The 16253-nt window shown below is 37.5% G+C and overlaps 1 protein-coding gene across 2 annotated transcripts in view; it reads left to right on the top strand.

The window, feature by feature from the left end:
• LOC108698048 (protein FAM184B) overlaps positions 1–16253 on the top strand; it is a 45800-nt gene that overhangs the window by 27329 nt on the left and 2218 nt on the right. Inside the window, exons 5-12 of one of the 2 annotated variants that reach the window (XM_041588192.1) lie at positions 85–279; positions 3655–3765; positions 5864–5958; positions 7795–7900; positions 8452–8627; positions 9298–9441; positions 11080–11194; positions 15023–15124. In XM_041588192.1, the coding sequence (XP_041444126.1) occupies positions 85–279; positions 3655–3765; positions 5864–5958; positions 7795–7900; positions 8452–8627; positions 9298–9441; positions 11080–11194; positions 15023–15124 (1044 nt within the window). Of the gene's footprint in view, positions 1–84; positions 280–3654; positions 3766–5863; positions 5959–7794; positions 7907–8451; positions 8628–9297; positions 9442–11079; positions 11195–15022; positions 15125–16253 lie in introns of both variants that reach the window. The other variant, XM_018228872.2, reaches the window with a different exon arrangement.

Here is a 16253-nt window from a genome sequence, read left to right as displayed (position 1 = left end):
CTGCACTTCTCTCAAAGCCTCACTCTGACCTAAAAAGTTTAATTTTTGTTCTTTTTATTTGCCCAACTCTCTCTTTTATTGAAGCCTCTGAAAGAATACGCTGCTCAGAAACAAGAGATCATGAGGCAGCACCGAGAAGAGATCGGCAGAATTAAACGGCAGAAAGATGAAGAAAAGAAACATCTGAAAGAGCAGCTGGTGAAGAGCCTGGAAGATTTAGCCAAGAATCACGCCACTGAGATTAAAGCAATGAAAACAGAAAGAATACGAATGCAGAAAGTACAGTAACAGGGTTTTTTCATGTATTCCCCAAAAAAACATTTCAAAGTGATGTTACTAAACTATGGCTCCCAGCAACCTTTGCAAGCCTAAATGAAAGTTGTGGTTTAACAACATATAGATATGTGCTGGTATTTAAACAATGTTTAATGTTATTGCTACAGAATACTCAGGACCTGGGTTTAACCAGATAAGTGGATTTCCATAATTTGGGTCTTAATACCTTAAGTCTTCTAAAAAATGATGTAAACAATAAATAAACTGAATAGACTTGTTTTGCATTCAATTTGTATTAATTGTATCTTAATTTGGATCAAGTACAATGTACTGTTTTATTATTACAGAGAAAAAGGAACTAATTTTTTTAAAAAATGTGAATTATTTTGGATAAAATGGAGTGTTTGGGAGATGATAAGCATCATTCTGGGCACACAACAGGCTATGTCTTAATATTCTTCTGTGTAACGGAAACAAATGAAATTCTGACCTTTCTGGATAATAGGTTTCCGGATAATGGATCCCATACTATAAAGCACTCTTTTCCCAAAGGAAGCACTTGATCTATACTGTATATATATATATATATATATATATATATATATATATATATATATATATATTTCTATTTCTATTGATATATAAACTTGCAGATGTAATGGAAATACAAAGCTCCTTGCACATTCCATAAATCATGTACAGACATTAGCTCTATGAAATACAATTGATATTAATAAGAGCAGTGTTCTGACTGATGTCTGACTCCATACCCAAGCTGAAAATACAGGTATGGCATCCATTATCCAGAAACCTGTTATACAGAAAGCTCCAAATGATGGGAAGAATGTCTCCCATAGGCTCCATTTTATCCAAACATTTTCTTTTTCTCTATAATAATGAAACAGTACCTTGTATTTGACTTAAAGGGGACCTGTCACCCGAAAAAAATATTCAAAATCTTGTTTTATCACATTAGTCAAGCAAAAGAAACTTTAATTACACTATATATTTGAATCTTGTTTCCATCAGTCTGGGAACACATCATTATAGCAAGCAGGCAGTGGCAGCATTTTGTGGACACTGTTATTAAGTCAAGCCTTGTATCATCTCAGAATCTTGTTTGTGCACCAGAATGGGGGATCTGATGTCCATCCCCATGCCCTGGTTACACAATTAAATGGTGAAGAGAACGGGGGAATGTGGGGAGAACAGTGACATCTAGTAAGTGCTGAACGGAAAGTGAAAGTAATTGTCTGCCCCGCCTATATGCATAAGGCATAGAGGAGGGACAGGCACTAATTGATTGACAGCTGAGATTTTGAAATGAGTTTACAACAGCTATGAATGCTTTAATAAGAAAAAAAAGAATTTGAAAAGGACTTTTATTATACAGCCTTTTATGCCTGGGTGACAGGTCTGTTTTAAGGCATGAAGATGCAGAAAGTACAGAAAGTCCCAAACATTCTGGATAACAGATCCAATACCTGTACTTGTATTTAGAGATGTAGCGAACCGCCGATAATGTGTTCGCGAACACCGGCAAAAAATGCGAACAGTTCGCGAACTTCGAACATCCGAAAATCGTTCGATTCGAACGATCGAAGGATTTTAATCGTTCGATCGAACGATTTTCGTTCGAATCGAAGAAAATCGTTCGATTTTAGCGATCGAATGGTCGAACGATTTTGACGCGAACGCCTATTGGCGAACGTCGCGCGACGTTCGCGAACTTGCGGCGGACGCGAACAGCCGATGTTCGCGCGAACAAGTTCGCCGCCGAACAGTCCGCGACATCCCTACTTGTATTCATGTAATGCAGCAAGATTTAAAAACATTATCATTTAGGTCAGGAACTGGTATTTTGAGCCCTAAATATTTAGTGCAGACCTATGACACCGACAAACCTCACAATCTCAGGCACCACATGGCATCAAAAAGTAGTAAATGTTCATAGTTGCCCCATCACCATACAGTTCTCAGAAGTGAAGTGCTTCTTTTTAAAGGGATTTTTGTTTCCAGCTTTAAAGGTTGAGATTTGCCTTTGGTACCAAGATGCAATGGCCACTTGAAGGGATTCTGTCATAGTTTTTATGGTGTAGATTTTATTACTAAATTTCACTGTATACATTGCAAATTGCCATGTAGGCAGACATGTCAGGTCATTGTGCCTGATCCTATACTTTCAGAAAGATCCAGCACTTTACAATGGAACTGCTTTCAGATAAGCTATTGTTTTTCCTACTCAACCTAATTGGAGTCGGGCTTGGATGCTTTATTATTAAGTTCTATTTTCATATCTACCACTGGGTGGAGCATGGTAGTATCTTTAGCAATTCTGAATGCCCTTAACTGATGCATTTTGTAAAAAACACGTTTACCTTGACAGAATTTGTTTAACATCTGCTCTCCCCCACTTTTTGACTTGAGCTCATTCAGTTTGGCTTATGTTGAAAAGGTACATAAATTAGAGTCCTGCGAGGGTCCAATTTTTGGGACCCGTACCCGCAACCTGCAATCCGTAATCCGTAACCCGGACCTGCCACCTGCATTCTTACCCGCTTGGAACAGCTACCCGACCCTACCCGCAAGTACCTTATCTGCAACCCGGACCCACAACCTGCTGACCATCAAGAATCAGGAAGTGTTGTCATTGTAAACCAGAAGTGACGTCATCGCAAGTAGACATGATCAGAAAAAAAGGAGTAAAACAGGAAGTGCTGTCATCAGAAGAAGCGATGATCAGAAAAAAGAAGCAAATATCGCTATTGAGAAGACCCGCGGCCCGACCCGCGACCTGCAAACCCACAGAACCGCAGACCTGCGTCTTTACCCGCACCCAGAACTTCTCCCCTCAACCCGCAAGGTACCGCAGGTTTTTGCGGGTAACCTGCGGGTACCCGACCCGCTGCAGGACTCTAACATAAAATAATAACCGAACTTCTTTTTATACAAGCATACCTGAGTCCACAGGGAAACCATAACTACAACAAATTATCTTACCAACGTCAAGTTCCAGAATTTCTTTCATGATTTCCTACAAGTTTTTGGAATCAGGTATGTTTGTGTAAAAATAAAATACATTTATATATATCTTGAACTTCAGATAGTGTTTATGTACTTTTTCAACGTAAGCCCAACTGAATAAGCTCATGTCAAAAAGAGGGGTATACAAAAAGTGGGGATTCAATGGGGAGTATTTTTTTATTTCTTTGGTACCAACTTTTTCTAATTTTCTGCAAATTGAAGATCCATTTATACTAAATAACTTCCTTTGATTATTGCAAGAGGGAGTCTTGTTACCCATAAGGTGTGTTAATGCTCATAATAACTATACATCAGCTTTTTCACATTTTGCTTATCTCCGAAATATAACTTTAGGAACAACAAACACAACTGGAAGAAATGAAAAAGAAGTATGAGCAGCAGATAAATCAGTTGGTAGAGGAGCGAGAAACCCTTTGTGCAAAACACCAACACGTTACATTTCAGGTACAGAAAACAGCATGTACTACAGGTATGGGATCTGTTACCTGGAAACCCATTATCCAGAAAACTTCAAATTACAGAAAGCCTGTCTCCCATAGACTCCATTTAATCCAAATAATTACAATGTTTAAAAATGATTTCCTTTTTCTATGTGATAATAAAACAGTGCCTTGTACTTGTTCCAAACTAAGATATAATTAATCCTTATTATTAATAGACTTAGGGCAGATTTATCAAAATGTGAATTTAGAGCTTAATAAATAAAAACTCACCCACATTCTATTCATTCCTATAGGAAGTTCTAACTTTCGCCCATTGATAAATACAATTCTAAAAATCCCATAGGAAAGAATAGAATGTGGGTGAGTTTTTATTTATTAAGCTCTAAAATCCCATTTTGATAAATTTGCCCCTTAGGGGGGTTATGTATCAAAGGTCGGAGTTCAAATGTATGTTATATTTGTGAGTTTTGACATACAAAAAAATGAAAATGAAAATTTACCATTCAAACCTTAATAAATCTGCTGCTTAATGTATGAAGAGCCAAATTACGGAAAGATCCATTATCCAGAAAATCCCAGGTCTTCAGCATTCTTGATAATAGTTCCCATACCTGTATTATTTTGTTATTAAAATACTATTGTTGCTGTTGCTGCATGTAAATTGGCAACTACTTTGCACTAGGCCGTTGGAAAAAGGTGTTATGTCTTTACAAATTTAGAGGCTCACATATAGGTCCATATCCATCTTGCAGTTTTTGTACAACCCTTAGCATCTCCCAGAGAGGCCACTGTGTGATGCAGTTGCATATTTTGGAAAAGTATGTATTTTATTATAGCCAAGTGCACAGATGAATCAAATTAATTGAGGTCACATTTGTTTCAGTTTTTACGGCTTCTTAGGAACTTTAAATATATTTTGAAGATCCAACCAGCAAAATTTAAAATGTTTTTGGTGGCAGTTCCTGCTGTGTTACTAACTACTCTCAACAGTATAAATTTATTCATGGCCAGTGGACCAGCGCACAGTACAAAGACACAATGGGGCAAATTCACTAAACGCCGAAGCGCCTAAGGCCAGCGTGAATGCGCCAGCGTTGCACATTTTTGTTAAGTCACTAACGCCAGAACACTACTTCCTGCTTTTCAACTTTCAGGGGGGCCACATGGGACATAACTGTTCACTGAGTTTGCTTTTGATCCTTAGTGCACAATTCAGACTCAATGGCAAGCTAACTGAACAGTTAAGTCCCATTTTGGATTTGCTTCAAGTTACTGACTGGTGACAGGTTAAAGAACTGCAAAGAGAAAGTAGTGTTCTGGCTATTATGTTAGACATCCAGTCACTCCAGCCTTTATATATTACATTTTAGTCTTACTAACTATATTAGAAACATTTTTTATTTTACACAGCCTATCTATTTACCCAGTTTGATTTTTACATTGTGTTCCTTTGAAATCTGCAGAACTAGGGTGCTAGATTGTCATTCTTTTTTCCATTATATGATACTAAAACCATTTATTTGAAAATGTTCTCTGGCCATTTCTGTGTTCAGCTTGATAAAGGGCCAAACGTGGCCCAAAACGTTGCTATAATACCCCAAAAAGTTATGAAATAAAGGCATTTTTTAATTCTGTGTTCAAATAATCCATAATATAATAATAATATAATAAACAAATAAAGTACCTCCAGTTGCAAAATATGAGGATATTAGAAGTTAACTCAGAGTTCCATGACCTTCGGCCTCGTGTTTTTATATGGTCATGAAACTCCTCTGTAACTTATAATATACTTATATTTTACAAGAGGGGGTACTTTATTCACTATATAGAGTGATACACTCCACATTTTTCACACGATTTATGAGGCAACAGCACTGGCATATGCATGTTCTTTATACAAATATAATATTCTTACCCCCTAATAACGATGAATATAAGCATAATCTGGTGGTTGAAAATGGTAATGCAGTTGATGTGAATTGAAATGTAACAATAAACCTACCCCTCAACCCATCTCTACCTAGTAGGGTTCCTTTATGCCTTGGTTTTCCCAAAATGTTGCTAACAGAATTTTTTGTCTTTTTTTTTCCGCATTTTAGGATCAGCCTGAATTATGCAGCTCCCTTTCATTAAATGATGAAATCAAAGACAGCATAAAACCACCTTCAGAGGTGTTAAATACTGAACAAACACAGTAAGTCAAAAAGAAGTGTAATATTTTTACCTTGCTAATACACTATATGCAGAATTTATCACTTTTTGTTATTTTTTCAAGATGTTCATATCAAATTATGAGAATTTAAGATTAAGGGGCTATTTTTTTGTGTACTTTGACTAGGGAATAGTCCAAATTCGATTCGAAAATTTGAACATCTAAATTTATTATGTATTGTCTCTTTAAAACTTCGACTTCAACCATTCTCCATCTAAAACCTGCCGAATTGCTGTTTTAGCCTATGGGGGACTTCCTAGAACCTATTTGGAGTCAATTGGTGGACTTTTTTTTGGAAAAACTTTGAAACGAATTCGCTTTTCCTTCGATTCGTATGGTTCGAATTAGGCCGAATTTGACCAAAATTGACTTAATTGTTCTTTCTGCATTGGTACAATTGCATTCCATTGTGGAAAAGAAATGTCCAAATCCTTTCTCCCTGCACAACGCATAATGGAGTAAGCATTCAGATGGGTATTAGTACACTGCTTTGCTGCTGAAACTACTGCAGAATGTGCAACACCCCATTGTAAATGTAAAACCACTCAGAGTAGTTGAACATATCTTCATGAACTAGCACATTAACAGTGTAACACTGTGGTTAAATGGAGCTACCCAGGGCTCCCAAAGCCTCTATCAATAATGTCCCTGGATAAGACAACATTTCTCAGATATGAGTCCTTGCATGTTTTGGAGACCAGTGTGTAATATAACTATATCTCCCAGGTTGATATAGCAATAATGGGGTTCTTGAATTTTATTTCGCTTGAATTTATTTAACTTGATCCACAGTAGAAATGCAGGAGAACAAGGTAGAGTGGTTAGGCATATACTCATAGTACAGCACAAACAGTCAGCATGTATCCCCTCAGTGTCAATCAAGAAACAATGGATTAGCTCAGTAATGATGGGTCATCCCCAGCTTTCAGGATCTACCTTAAACTGGAACCCAATTGAACTATCTAGTCATTAGGCCCTTACATTTAACTCCCACTCCCTGCAATAGTGCACCCTGGACTCTAATTCTTCTAACTTTCCTCTAATTCTTCTAAATTTCCTGTGTAGAGCTTCAGGCTGCTCATCTTGCTCAGCTTGCTATCCCCACTCCATCTACCACTCCTAGAGTGATCTGTAACAGAGTATATTCTATCACTTACTAGGTCTGGCTATATCTAGGTTTCACTCTGGTCCTAACTGCCTGCTTAGGTAAAGACTTGTTTAAATGGACCCAGATCAAATGTATGTTCCAACTTATATTCTATAGAACATTGGCACTTTATGGCCAATTAGGGAACTGCAAAAGTCATACTTTGACACAGGAAGGGGAACTTATCTCCCAACTGTGCTAAATACCCCCCTCCCTTAGCTTTCCAGAACTAAACTATGGCCAACATAGCTGGCCAAACCTTATTGGATGATATAGTTAAAAGGGAAGTTATTTTATCCATCCCCTACAACAGCTTTATAAATTATTTCAAAAATTCAAAAAAATCAGATTGAAATGCTGGAAATGTATTCCAGGTTGATCTATGTTAAATCAGGCCCTTAATGGAATGGAGAAAAAAAAACATTTTTCATGATGCATAATATGTACCTGTGATAATATAAAACAACTAACTATAACTAAGGTGTATTGATTTTACTGATAAACATAATAATTGGTTTCTTGCCCATACTAGCACTGCTGTTGTTCTCTATTAATCACATTATCCTGAATTGCAGTATATAATATAAAAAGCAATGATATAAATAAATATTTTGTATTCATTAAATTAATTGTTTTATTGTTCATTTGATATCTCTGTCTTATTGTTTTAGATGTGTCTGTATTTGCCATTCTACAACAGAAGATCATCAAGCGAATATGCTTCCAGTTCAACAGAAGAAGCTAGCAAAAGATCCACCTAAGAGTGCCTTGGAAGAGGTGAAAGTGAGTCTCATGTTTTCATGGTGGCAGGATTAAATTTGCTAGAAATGATATAGTCATGATCAGAAGAGATACACAAGAATAAGAGAATGTGTTGCAAATGAGGCCTAAGAGTAGATTCTATTGTCTCATTTAAAATGATGGATTGGCAAAGACTAGCGCAGTTATTCAAAAAGAGGAATCTAAATGAGCTTTACCATCTGCAAAAAGATGAGTGAATTAATTCATCTGAAATACATTCCTGAATCATGGCAACTTGTCATGTGAAACTTAATCTGCATATTTTATTTTGAGGATTCTTACTTTTGTGAAACCCACTTTGATTGGATGTACTGGTCACTAAGAATACACAAGAAAACTGACCCAATATCTTTGTGGCTTCTTGCATCCCACCCATACTGCAAAACAATTTAACACTACTGCTGGGAATAAATAGAAAATATATATAGAAAATAAAGTATAACTGATAATTGTGTGAGGGATATAGGGATAAGTTCTTTCAAAAACGTATTTTTCAAGAAGCTTAGTTCCTATAAATATTATTTTAGGAAGAACAGTCTCAAAACCAGATCAAGAAGCTCAACAAGGAACTTCATAAGTGTGAAAAAGAAATGTCCGGGCTGGAAAAGGAAAATTCAATACTGAGAGATTCCGTGGAGCAACTTAGCAAAGAGATTATGATGTCAAAGCAAGAATTGCTGGGTTTACAGGAGAAGCAAAGCAGGTAGGAGAAGGGCATTCATTTACTTTAACCACATATTTGTAACATGTTATGAATATTAAGCAAACCTCTAAATACATGGACAGGCATTGGTGTATTGCACCGTGTATGGGATCAAATAATTCATCTTTTCAATTAATATTTCACTGGGATTCATTCAGATATCAAAATCAAAATTACATTGGCCACGGACTGCATGGAGCCATAGATGTGGCAAACAGCTGACCTCTCTACTCCTCCTAGGGCTCAATGATCTAATCAGCCCAATGTGCTTGAACTGTGACCATCTCCTTACCGAAACATATCTATTCTTATGTAGAACAACTGTTGCACAGTCACAATTATTCAGACACAGTAGGGTCCTACCTTGTTGACAGTACCAAAAAATTGCTGCATGAATCAGAAGAAAATTAAGTGATGTGCCAAGAAATGACTTGAGGAACTAGATCCATGCCTTCCTAGTAAGGAGGTAAAACCAAGAATGTACAGAGCTGGCATACTTTGGCATGCGTTCTGCACATTCTACACTGTGTGGCACTTGAATCACGACTGGTCCAGGGGGGCGGGGGGCTAGTAAGTCAAGAAACAAGATAACATTTTAGATTCTAAAATGAAGACATTTTCATTTTCAGGTAGAAGTCGTTGATGGTTTTTTATTTCATTTTGTTAATAGAACCAATGAAGAACTGAAGTTGAAGCAGAAGTCAGAACTTGACAAAATAATGCAAAACCATCGCCAGGAGATCCAGACTATAGTGTCTAAATTCAGCACCACACAGACATTTCTACAGTCCAAGATCATTTCCCTGGAAGCCGAGTAAGTCTTTTCCAGCCAACCTACACACAGGGGCACATTTACTTAGGGTCGAATATCGAGGGTTAATCAACCCTCGATATTCAACCGTCGAAGTAAGATCCTTCGACTTCGAATAGTGAAGTTGAAGGATTTACCGCATTTTCTTCGTTCGGACGATCAAAGGATTTTAATCCATCAATCGAACGATTTTCCTTCGATCAAAAAACTAGGAAAGCCTATGGGGACCTTTCCCATAGGCTAACATTGATGCTCGGTAGGTTTTAGGTGGCGCAGTCGGGGGTCAAAGTTTTTTTTAAAGAGACAGTACTTCGACTTCGAATAGTAGAAAGATTTTTAGTTGAAATCGTTCGATTCGAAGTCGTAGTTGAAGGTCGAAGTAGCCAATTCGATGGTCGAAGTAGCCAAAAAAATTCTTTGAAATTCAAAGTATTTTTTATTCTATTCCTTAACTCGAGCTAAGTAAATGTGCCCCACAGTGTATGGAATGAAACTTGTCAGTTATCAGATATCTTCTAAATAAGCTGTTATTATGATGGTATACTGTTTCTATTTCATGTCAAGCAAATTGTTTCTTCCTTTGTATTTTTGCTCCAAGCCTTTAATATTCATCCCTCAGACCTCTGAGCCCCATATTATATGGCCTTTCCTCTGTGTTAGTGGTTGGTTCCTCTGCTTTTCACAGAGATACAAGTGTGAAGGGAAGTTGTAGACATGCTTTTAGTCAAAGAAATTATAACAGTATTCCTTGACAAGAAATGCAAATGTGCATTAGCACTTAGACTCTTCCCCTACCATTTCCTCATGCACTTTATTTTACTTCTCCTCCTTGTGCATTTGAGTAAAAGCTAATAAAATATGTAGTGCCGTGATCTAATGATCCTAGAGTAAACAAGCAAAAGCCTATTTGTGCAGAATCCTTTCAGCCTCTTCTTGGGGAGGGGGGATTCAGCATAGCCAAAAGGAGTGGGTGGTAGTAAATATTTAATTGCATCAGTAGATATGCCTAGGCATGATGAATGATACTATAAACTATGTTAGAGGTCATTTTCTCTGACCCTGTCTGCAAACACTCTGCATTTTTTCAATGACCCTTGATATTTTACAGCTCCTTCTTGATAACTACTCCTTTTAAACTAATAAGATGGAGGATTCATGCAATAGGTAACATTTTGTGGGACCCTCACTCCTAGTAATTGAGGGAGTAGGTTCATATATGGACCACTAACCTATAAATGAATGTATTTATGACTTATTATGCCCTCCTCCATCCCTAGAATAAAAGTCAGGTTGCAACTCCATTGAATATAGCTTTGCTGAGCTTTTAAATGTCCAAAAAAGTTGCTACTCTGGCCAGGCATGGGCAAGCATTTTTCATGCTATTATTCTTCTTAGTGTTGTTAGGTACTGTACTTCCAGTGTAGTATCTGTGAATTATTACTGTCTTTTCTACTACCTAACTCTTTCATCCGGTGTTTCTGGTCTATATGCCATTGTCTTTCTTAGTTTTGAAGATCTGTTGGTTATGTGACTTGTATCCAAGAAGAAATGAAAATCTGCACTTCTATTTCTTTGCTTTTATTTAATGACGTGGGTTTCCTTTACTGAACTGTAGAACCTTTGTGCTATTTCTTAATATAGACTTAAAGAAGCAGAAGATAAGGCGCATAAGCTTCCTAGGCCAGAAGATTTACATCTTATAAACCGCTTGCAGGACAGATTATCTGATAAGGATCAAGTCATAAAAGAGCTCATGGTGAGTTTATTTCATGGCAGGATTCTTTGCAAAATAAGAATTTTAACATAACTCTTTAAATTGTTTGTGACACTTTAGGCCAGTTCTTGTTGGACTGTTTTAGCTCAAGCCCCTTTGGAGGTTCCACTTTTGCTAAGGAACCTCTTAGCTAAGTTACTGGTTATTCAGCAATATTCTCTATTTAGCTTTGTTAAGATTTTTGTGTCTACAAATCCTATAGAAATAAATAGATAGTGGCAGAATTTCATTTCAGGTCTATTTAGAAGGTCATAATAGACATTCTCCATCAATAGAATCCAATTTGGCCTTCAGCCTGAGTCCTTTCCCGTTTGCTTAAAGGGATTCTGTCCCTTCTGATTTTTATTGTGTAGTTTTGTTTCCTAAATTACACTGCAAATAATTTACTCTACAATTTAACATTTCATTCCTGAACCAGAAAGTGTATTTTTTTTAGTTGTAATATTGGTATTATTGTAGGTGCCATCTCGGGTCATTTTGCCTGGTCATGTGCTTTCAGGATGGAACTGCTTTCTTTTCCTCCAATAGCCAGCACGCCAACTTCAATAAAACCGTCTTTATTGTTTACAGGACAGCAGCATGATGCAAGTTTTGAGCGGCACTCGACTATTTGTCAAGCATGAAACACTACACAAACACCTGACCTTAAATACCATGAGGCACAGTGCCCCCTGGTGTCATTACATGTTTTAGCAAGGAGTATAAAAACAATTTAGTAAAAGTTACAAAATTATCATCATGTATCCATATACCGTATATACTTGAGTATAAGCCGTCCCGAGTATAAGCCGAGGTACCTAACTTTACCTCCAAAAACTGGGAAAGCTTATTTACTTGAGTATAAGCCAAGGGTGAGAAATGCAGCAGCTTCTGGTAAGTTTCAATCGAAATAAATTGCGGGTTTCTGCTCCCATTGGAGGTGGCAGCGTCTCGTTTTTGGATGCCGGCGACCATTCTTGGACGACGGCGAATATTCTTGGAAACTATTCTTGGACGCCGGCGACTATTCTTAGACCGTTTTTGCACTTGACCCGAGTATAAGCCGAGGTAGAGTTTTTCAGCATATTTTGGGGGCTGAAAAACTCGGCTTATACTCGAGTATATACGGTATCTTCCTGAGGTAATTATCTTCAAGTGTATCCATCTAGTATCATATCATAAAGTAACTTATCTTGATATTGATGTGTCCAATACAGGTTACAATCCCAGAAAAGGAACACAAAATGTCCATGTAATGGATATGGAGATTAGGGACTTTATCCCCACATGGACTAAATCATGAATATGATTTGAATCCATTTTTATTTAAATAAATTTTAACTTTGAGTAATAAAAATGGATTCAAATCATATTCATGATTTAGTCCGTGTGGGGATAAAGTGACTAATCTCCATATCCATTGCGCCTCTCTTTGCAATAATTCATTGTCACAATCTCCCCCACGTCTCCTTCTTGGGACTGAATCTAAGATTTAATGTAACTGACTTAAGCTGGCCATAGACGCAAAGATCCGATCGTGCGAATCTGACTTTCCCATCTCCCGACCTGCCACTAACCATTCCGATCAAATAAAGTAGTAAAAGAACAGATCAGCAATGTTCTGACAGCAATCGTGTGAAAGTTATGTCCGACAATACACGCAAAGAAATTATTGGCATCCGACAGAAATCTTTTAACCTGACTCTCCACACACGGTCCGATAATCGTACGAATCTTTTGATTCGCACGATCAGATCTTTGCGTCTATGGCCAGCTTTATCGTGTCACACTTTCATTAAAGTGTTTAGCAACTGGTTGATTCAATTTGTTCCTGATAGCCACTCTTTCCTTATTATCCTAGAGATCTCACCACTTAACATATTGTACTGGTTTACAAATGGAATTCTCTTTATATTTTGATCTCTATTTTATATTTTGCATCTATTCAATCCATCTACAAACTCAATAAGGTCCGAATGTCGCCCCGTCCAAATTGCAAAGACATCATCTATATAGTGATACCAGCACTTACATAGTTGGTACATACAGTAGTTGTAACTGAATGTGTCGCAGTGGGATCTGGATTTTACTATTGGGTGTTGTTCTTATATCTACCAGGCAGCTGTTATCTTGTGTTAGGGAGCTGTTATCTGGTTACCTTCCCACTGTTCTGTTGTTAGGCTGCTGGGGGGGAAGGGAGGGGTTGCTATCACTCAAATTTACAGAACAGCAGTTAAGAAGTTTATCAGAGCACAAGTCACTTGACTTTGGGCTCCTGGAAACTGACAATATGTCTAGCCATTTGTCAGATTTTAAAATTAAATATAAAAAAAACATTTTTTTCTTTTAAAAAAACATATTTCATTACAGAAGTCTGCTGGAGCAGCACTATTAACTGATGCATTTTGAAAAAAACATTTTCCATGCCAGTATCCCTTTAACAACCCTGGGTGGGAGGGGAGGAAGCCCCACAGTTTGGAAACCATTGCCTTTGGTTTTTATGGGCCCAGTGGCGTAATGTGAAGCACTGGGCCCCTTTCCTCTGAAAAAAAAAACTTCAGAGGGGCTGCTGCTTGCAACCCTTTCCCCCACTGTATGCTCAGGCCGACATTAAAATTTAAAGAAGAGGAGAGGCAGGGCGGAGTTATTTTAATGGAAACCTGTCACGATTGAGTTAACACTAGGAAGGCAATAAAACTGTTAAAACAAACCATATACCTCAATTTATTCACCTCAAATCTCACTAAATCTCAATTTATATCTACTTATTACAATTTAATGACATAGAGAAAGCCAACTCTTCGGTCTGGGCCCCGGTGACTGTGGGATCTGCTTCTTCTACAGTTACGCCACTGGATGGGCCAGTTGATTAAAGTGAAACTATGACTTTTATAACATTTTTATAAATATTCTTTTTTTCACAAATAGTTTATTTTCTTACACTATTTGAGATCTTCCTCAACCTAATATTTTTCTCCTATTAAAAACAACCCAAATAATGCTGCTTGTCAGTACAACACTGCAAATTGATATCTTATGGTGGAGTTTGCCAGTTAGAGCAGGTGAAACTGTCAGTGAACCAAAGCAGGAGTTTGCTGCAGCTAGGATAAGAATTACACCGAGGGACATAAAAATAAATCATTAACAAGCCATATAAACAACAAAAACATAGTTGAAACTATATGGGAAACAGGATTGTAAATATCTACTGCAGTATTGGATGGTTATTATAACAACAGTTCCCCCCTTAAAAGTGTCTCTGGTTGTTATTCAACTCTCAGTTTCAAAGTGCCCTTTTTTGTACTAAAATAATATATATATATTGTTATTGTCACAAACTCACTATTGGTCACTGGCCACAGTCTAGATGGGATTCTGCAGCTCTCTCTTCTTTTCTCTCTTTGATAAAATTTACCCCAAACAAATCCTATACAAGTGATAGAAGTCAGGGGTGTTCCCCTCTAACAAACTGTGGCAAACTCTGTTTCACCCTTAATTAAATAAAGCCCCTTGCATGATATGTCAGATATGAATTCTCACCCACAATGTACTTGGGCTAATCTGAAACAAACATTTGGTTGACATTTGCTGTATGTATTGCATATATATTACACCCACAAAGGTTATTTGCTATTAATATAGTATAGCAGTGCAATATATTGCAGAAGAATTAAAACGTGAAGATGTTTGGCTCAAGATACTGACAGTAGGGTCCTTGTAAAACTGATGAATTTGACATCCCTTATCCCTTTTGCATCGTATGGTGTCCAAAATCAGTAGAGAAGCACTTACATAATTTTCCCATTAATAAAATGCTAACTGTATTTACAGGAAATACAAAAATATGACCAAATGGAGGAGATGGAGACCCACAGAAGTCAGTCATTTTCCTGCAACCCCAGGGAAGCAGGAAGTTTAACCCCAACACTAAAGGTGAGCTTTACGCTTTGTGAGTTTTGCCTGAACTAGGAAATGATTTCGCTTTTTAATTAGTATTTAAAATATAGTAAAATATATATATATATATATATATACAAACAAGGGAAAGTTGTGCTCACCACTAGTTTTTAAAATCATTAGGCGGGGGTGCAATGAGGGTGTGACCACAAAATACATATAGACAAATACAAGATTCCTCTGCACTCAACCCATTATCAATATATTTAAGACAGAGACATTTTGTGCATACTGCTACTGAAAAATTCCTTACCCTTTAAACAAAACAGGGATTGTTTGTCCATATATTGCAATATATTTAAGCTGGCCAACTACGTCAAAGTCATCCCATATCTGGCCAGTCCTACGCTTAATTTTCATCTGATTCATTAAGAATTCTATGGTTTAATTATACATTTTATAAAACTATACGAATACGTTTTACCTGCAACTTACTAGCTGCTTTCAAAGTAAAACTCCCAAACTTGGCTGCCCTTTTATTAGACACCAGTGGGATCACCTGACTATAGTTGGAGAGGGTGGGAGCTACAACAATGAGCTGGTCACTGCTCTTGTAGAACTACACATATATATATACACCATCAGAAATCACAGGGCCCCATACAACAAAATTTCCTGGGTTTCGCCCACTGCAAGCTCCACCTACAGGTCTGTCCTCTCCACCACACAGTAATAAAAAAAAAACATTGGTGGCTAGGGTTCCCAAATGTTAATACAAAATAAAAAAAATTGTGGTCAGGGCCCCCCATTAAAAAATATTGGTGGCCAGGACCGCACATGGTAAAAAAAAAATTTGGTGGCCAGCCCCCCCACTTTACAAGAACATTGGTGGCCAGGGCCCCCCTTAAACATCCATGTAGAAAAAACTTGCCCCCCCCCAGAACTTTAAAAAAAAATGGCGCCCAGGGCCAACCACACAACAGGGACCACAAAGGGTTACCTTTATGGGGGCCCTGCCATGTTGTACTTACTTCATTAGTGGGGCCCACCTGCTGTCAGTGAGCTGCCAACTACAGAAGGGAGGAGGGGAGCACAGGTAGCTGCATCTTCTTCCAGTGACAGCATTTTCTTCCCTTCATATGGAGTATAAGAATTGAAGTGCGCA

Source organism: Xenopus laevis, chromosome 1L, assembly GCF_017654675.1.
Source record: "Xenopus laevis strain J_2021 chromosome 1L, Xenopus_laevis_v10.1, whole genome shotgun sequence".
NCBI classification, from domain to species: domain Eukaryota; kingdom Metazoa; phylum Chordata; class Amphibia; order Anura; family Pipidae; genus Xenopus; species Xenopus laevis.
The sequence above is the reverse complement of the archived record's forward strand: the minus strand, read 5'-3'. Positions and strand labels throughout refer to the sequence as shown.